This window comes from Euleptes europaea, chromosome 3 (assembly GCF_029931775.1).
Source record: "Euleptes europaea isolate rEulEur1 chromosome 3, rEulEur1.hap1, whole genome shotgun sequence".
Lineage (NCBI taxonomy): Eukaryota > Metazoa > Chordata > Lepidosauria > Squamata > Sphaerodactylidae > Euleptes > Euleptes europaea.
In genome coordinates, this window is record NC_079314.1 from 57,257,045 (window position 1) to 57,263,044 (window position 6,000).

General features: G+C 40.3%; 1 protein-coding gene across 3 annotated transcripts in view; it reads left to right on the forward strand.

The window, feature by feature from the left end:
• The window catches only part of WASL (WASP like actin nucleation promoting factor), a 39,278-nt gene extending 37,035 nt beyond the window's left edge, over positions 1-2,243 (forward strand). For 2 of the 3 annotated variants that reach the window (XM_056847195.1, XM_056847197.1), the window contains one exon: positions 793-1,375. In XM_056847195.1, the coding sequence (XP_056703173.1) occupies positions 793-854 (62 nt within the window). In that variant the 3' untranslated portion in view covers positions 855-1,375. Of the gene's footprint in view, positions 1-792; positions 1,376-2,142 lie in introns of those variants that run through there. The other variant, XM_056847196.1, reaches the window with a different exon arrangement.
• Positions 2,244-6,000: the final 3,757 nt, after the last annotated feature.

Below are 6,000 nucleotides of genomic sequence, written 5' to 3' on the forward strand. Positions count from 1 at the left end.
CGCCCAGAAGAATCTGAATTTGTGGCTCACATCTGGTTGAGAGATAGGAAAGCAACAAAATCTACTCTTTGCTGTGAAGAAATATGAATACTAGTGTACTTGCACTGTGGCCTTTTTTAATGTCTGGGAAAGGGTGCAGACAGGGATAGCAGAAGGCTGCAAAACTGTTTAAGATGCCTAAATTAAAAGCAGGCTGAAGAGAACTCGAAGCGTTTTTTGAAATGAGAGGAGCAGGCAGCAATATGGAATCGTATGTAAGTAGATAATGCTGGAGAGAACTGGTAGTATGTTATGAAACTATTACTGCTCAGAGCAGTAAGTACTGTGAGATAGGTCTATGAAAACATCAATATACTGCACACCATCGGCCAAAGAGAGAGCAAATTCTAGGAATGACCAGAGTAGGATAACTTCTGAACTGTAGCTTAATGCAATGGTTTTCAAACAAGGAATCTCTTAGGTTCCTCCAGAGCTCATTGGGGGTTTCTGAGGGAGAATATCATATTGTTTGCTAACCATTGCTGATTCCTCCCCCCCTTACAATGCACAGAGCACTCCAAGTAACTATGGGTTGACTGAATCCAGGCTTAGTTGGTGATTAAAGTGAAGCAATACCTCAAAGTGCTTCCTAGCAAGCCCAGATCCTGACTTACTCCTTCCATTTTCCATGTGTGCTTTCCATCTTTACCATACAAGTGCCAGTTTCTAGATTGCCATCATACTAAAGAAGAATGGGAAGACTGACTTTTGCTGAGTGTTTCTTACAAATTAACAAATATTTTTTACCACTAGATGAAGATGAGGATGAAGAAGATGAAGAAGACTTTGAGGATGACGATGAATGGGATGACTGATCCAATATAGTATATATCATATAAATATATATATTTTTAAGGTGAATTACTAAACTACTTTCTGTCTATGGATTCTGTAAAATTATCATGTAAATGTTCTACCAATTTTGCTGTATATTTTTGTTGCCTTTTGCTTTTTTATTAATCTGTGCAATACCTCATTTAATCTGTAAAGGTTTGTCATAATCCTCTACAAAAGCTACTCCCGACTTAATGTGTGCAAGTTTACATCAGGTTGCTCAGTGTACATGTGAATACTTTCCATTCCATCAGAGAAGGGAGTTTTAACTTAATGTGTGAGACTGACAAACATTTTAAATGTATTTAGTTATAATGCAAGAAGGAAAAAAAAAACACTATTTTCATACCCTACTTTTTCTGTACCTAAATTTTCTTATTAAAACCTAGTATAGCACTACATTATTTAAGCAATGCAGCTCCTAGTTGATTAGCCCCTTCATCTTGGAAACTATGCTACATGAATGAGGCCGACTAAAACAATGAACTTCATAACACTACACTTTAGCATTAAGCTATCCAAACAATCACTGGGGTAGGGGGAGAAAGGGTCGTGAAAATTTTCCCCTGATTCTGTAGCAGTGCCATTGGGAAAGCTTTTGGAATCCTGAATGCCAAGTCCCTGTTGAGGTCACGGAGCACAACATCTTTGATGTAAGCTACCTTTGTGAATGGTTTTATTTTATTTTTTGGCCTGCTACCTTTTACAATGAAGAGGAGTCTACCTTCATGGCAACTGCTGCAGTCATTTATTTATTTTTATATAATCTTTTTTACCGAAGGGCTGTGGTTTAATATTTGCTTGGGATTAATGTTGGGGTTTAAATCCATTTTTTAAATCGTGTAGGACATTGGTGTACTAATAAATGAACTTAAAGCGCCGTAACTGTGCGGTCTCGATGGCTTATGGTACAAACCAAGGACACACTTAAAGGCACCAGCTCCTGCATCTAAAAATGGAAAGCAATGAAATGAGGGTGGATGCCTTAATAAAATTATCTGCTTCTCCTGACTGACAAGAGGCCCTAATATGATGGAAGTAATGGTGGAAGGAGGAGCTTGAGCTTCTCACTGATGTTTTCGCACCAAGCCCCTTAACCCTCCTTCAGCCACTCGCCTCTATGTGTTTGGGCCAGATAGTTGAGTTCAGGTTCATCAGCCCACTAGTGCTGATGTTGCTGCAGCCCAGTTCCATATTCCCCACAAGCTTCCCTATGAACTATCAGTCATGATAGGTCAACGTTGTCCTGTTTCCTCTCTTCTCTTTTAGACCTCCAGAAGAGAGTGGGTTAAGAGCCAGCTGAGCAGCTTGGCTTTCAAGGAAGCTTGGAGATCTCTTAAAAAAAAAAAAAACTTGTGGAAGCTTACTGTTATGGAGACTGCTTTCTTTTCTATGTAAACTTGCTTGTTGCGGTATTGGTTGTCTTTTGTGTTCTTTAGAATTTAATAAATCAAGGGTTTGTTATCTTCAAGGATGGAGGGCCCTGTGCTTGGAACTAGCATTCTGGTTCATCCTGGAGAAAATAAGTTCTCATCTTAATTTTCACCCTTACTAACTGATTTAATATTTTTAAGGTATTCCTCTTTACACGCAGTAGTGTGTTTTAAAAATAGGCATTGGCAAGGCTAATTCTACTTGCAGGGGAGGAAACTTATGTAGGAAACATCATAAATATCCCTTTTCTCACTGATGGAAAATGGTTCAAGTCAGACTTATTTGGAATACAATTGACATACGCTTTCTTCCTAAACCCCCCCCCCCTTTACTCTTGTCATGATATATTGGACAGAATTGTATTTACTGAAACCCAGTGTTGGCCTGATCTCGGCAGGCTGGACCTGCATGAGATGGCTTGGATTTCTCGTACAGCTTATAACACACATCTAGCGGTGGCTTTTAAAAATAACTACATACAGAGAAAGGGGATGGAAAAGGTTGTGGATGGGAAGGAGGTGCAGTAAAGCAGAAACTACATTATTCAGAGAGTGACTTTTAAGCACATGACTTGGGAGAAGAGATTTCTTTTCCCCAGGTGTCTTTCTCCCACCCACCCCACCCTTGCAGTTGCATTCACAGCACTGCCTGCTGCTGGGAAAGACTTTTTAACTAGCAGTGCTGCTAGTGCGGCTTGAGGACTGTGAGCGGCGTGGCTGAGGCCTGGGTAAATGCTGTCTTGTAGGGTTAAGAATGTGCGCACATGGGAAGGGGGTGTTAAATGGCCTTCAGTAAAAGCTTCTCTCTCCCTTTTTTTTTTTTTTTTTTTTTGTATCATGTCTTTGTACTTCTGATACCATAAAGGGCATTTTAAAGTGGGCACTGCTTAGGCAGCCTCCAAAGACGTTACTTATTAGCATGAATTAAGCACATGCTTCCAGGGTAGAGAACAAGCGAGCTTGGGAAAGGTGTGATGTTGTACGTCTGGATACCTGGGATGCTTGTGTAATCCATGAATCACTTGCCAAACAGGCTTCTGACTCTTTCCCCCCGCCTCCACCCCTTATACAAGGTGTATCCATGCTATTGCACAAAAGTTCAAATGTTTTTGCTTTCGATAGCGTACCGTATGGTTTTTAAGTCAAGGCATGACTGCAGTTACAGTTAGGCTAAATTTTTGTCACCGTTGCATGTTTCTACATTCCCTGCTTTCTGATGTAGGCAGGGGACTTTCATGGCATTAAATCACTACTGCTAGCCTGTTGTAACAAGCCGGTTGAATTGACAGTCCAAGTAGCCTTGGCAAATCCACAACTGAGCACAAGGTTTGTATCTTGGCACTATGCATAGACAATATCTGCTAGCCGCTTATACTCTGAAAATGTTTCAATCATTCAGTTTTTTTCCATGTCATCAAATTGAAATTATTGGTATGTGATTTTTTTCTTTTTTTCTTTTTTTGAAATGTACAGTGAATAGGATGTTGCACTGGTGGCAATTCATCATGGAGCATAATAAAATTAATTTGACTCAGTATTAACATGTGGCACGGGTCTTGCTTTGTTCGGTGATCATGCTGATTGATTAGACACGAATAATTTCAGCAGTTTAGGCCCAGCACCGCCAGAGCTTCACCGCTTCCCTTGGCAATAACCTCAGTGTTTTACTAACTTGCATTGGACTGTGCCTTGAAATAAGTGAAGCAGTAGAATGCCCTGGCCCACTGCCAGCAGCTCCCCTGGAAACAGTTGTCACTACAAGCAAGCAAAGTGCATAATATATTAACATTTCAAGGTTGAATCGTCTCAGGAGGACTAGTCAGCATTCTAAATGCAGACAAAATGCCTGGATGTTTTTGCAGTTGTTTGTGTTCTCCCCCCCCCCCCCGCTCGCCCTCATAAAAACATGTTACAATTTAGACTCCAATGTTTGCAACAAACTCCACAAAACTGACTTAATTCAAAGCTGGACACAATGCTCGGGCATTTCATCAATGGCACAATTGTCTCAAGGGAATGCTTTCCTTGATATCAAACCCAATAGCAGTTAGACCAATGTATATGAATGAAGGTAAAACCACATTTTAAGTTCCTTCTCTTGTATGAAAGGGGTTACTTCTTGAAAGAGTAAAGTATCTCTATCACTGACCCATCTAGTAACCTCATTGTAGGAATTCCTGGTGGTTCTTGCAAGCCCGCACACGTGCAGTTTGTATCGTATTAAACACAAAACACAAGTTTGGAAGATCTGTCTGACCTGTTTTTCTCACTTGGCAATGGTGGCTTTTAAGGAAAAGATCAAGTGAATGCCAACGCTGCCTTGTAAACCCTGATTGGATGGAAAGGCGGCATCAAAATGTTTTCAATAAAAAGAGCTAATGTTAACACTGATAATAGTCCTACTTCTTTTGTACATAATACTGAACAGGACTAAAGTAATGTATTGCTGAGCTAGATTTCATTTCACCAGTAATGCATGTTTGTTACTTCAATTGTGAAATGGAGGAAGATGGATTTGCCCTGCACTTGGAAGGCATGCTGGGAACGCTGTCACTGTCGTCTTCCATAAAGTAACAACTGTTTGCCTGAAAAGAAACCCACTTCCTTGTTTCTGCTGTTTATGGTTTTTCCTCCTCCAGTTGTTTAGGCACACCTTAGAGATGCAGAAGAAACTACCCACCTTCAGCCAAGGCTAGCCTAGAACAGTGCAGTCATCAGCCAGGCCCTTATACGCTTATCGCGGTATGCTATGGTGTTTGTTTTATACGTGGTCCAATTAATGCAGAAGTTAATACTCAAGAACTTAACAACAGCCAAGAAACCACAGTTAAGTTCATCTCTTTTACTGAACAGAGTGATGAACTGGGAGTGGAAGACAAAGGAGGGTAAGATTTAAAAGAACAGTACCTAACTGTTTTTCTGCACCTCGTTTGGAAATTACTAACCTTACACATATAGAAGGGTGCTGTTTGATATCAACATTTGAAAATCTGCACTTGTTGGAAAGGAGGGGGGATAACTAACGAAGAGGTTCAACAGGTCTACAGCTTAAGCCTGTCTTGTTTGCCATGTACTTTAATCCTTTAGTACCACAGGAGTAAGTTGTCTTGGGAAAATAAAAAATCTTAAACAGCAATTTTATTGCTGCTGTGTCACTTGTCTGAATTTGAAAATATGCTTTTCAGAATTTGATTGTTATTTAAAATGAGGACATGAGCCCAAACATGAATACTTAAACATGTTGATTCATCCCATAATATCTCCAGTTTGGGAAGGTAAAGTTATTCATATTTATTGGATGGTTCTGATGCACTTTGGTACTAGAATACTCTCAAACCTAACTGTAAAATGAGAACATCTCATTCTTTCAAGAGTATGAAATAGGCTTTACTTTCTGTTTTTGTTCTGGAGTCTTCCAAAGAACCCAACATCTATATATCTCATTCCCAAGTGTGGCCTTCATCGGCGGATACCTAAATCCTCAGATTAGGGCCACATTCCGAACAAAAATTTCTGCAGACTTGGGGGACCCCCTAGGTCTGCAGAAAAACTGAAAAGAGGGGGAATAATTGGGGTTTTTTAAATCCCTCCAAATTATATAGTGTTTTCTGTGCAAGCACAGAGAATGTACTTACTTTAGGTGGCACAGCCCAGAGGTGCGATGGGTCCGGCAGTGGCAGCGCAGCAGGCCTAG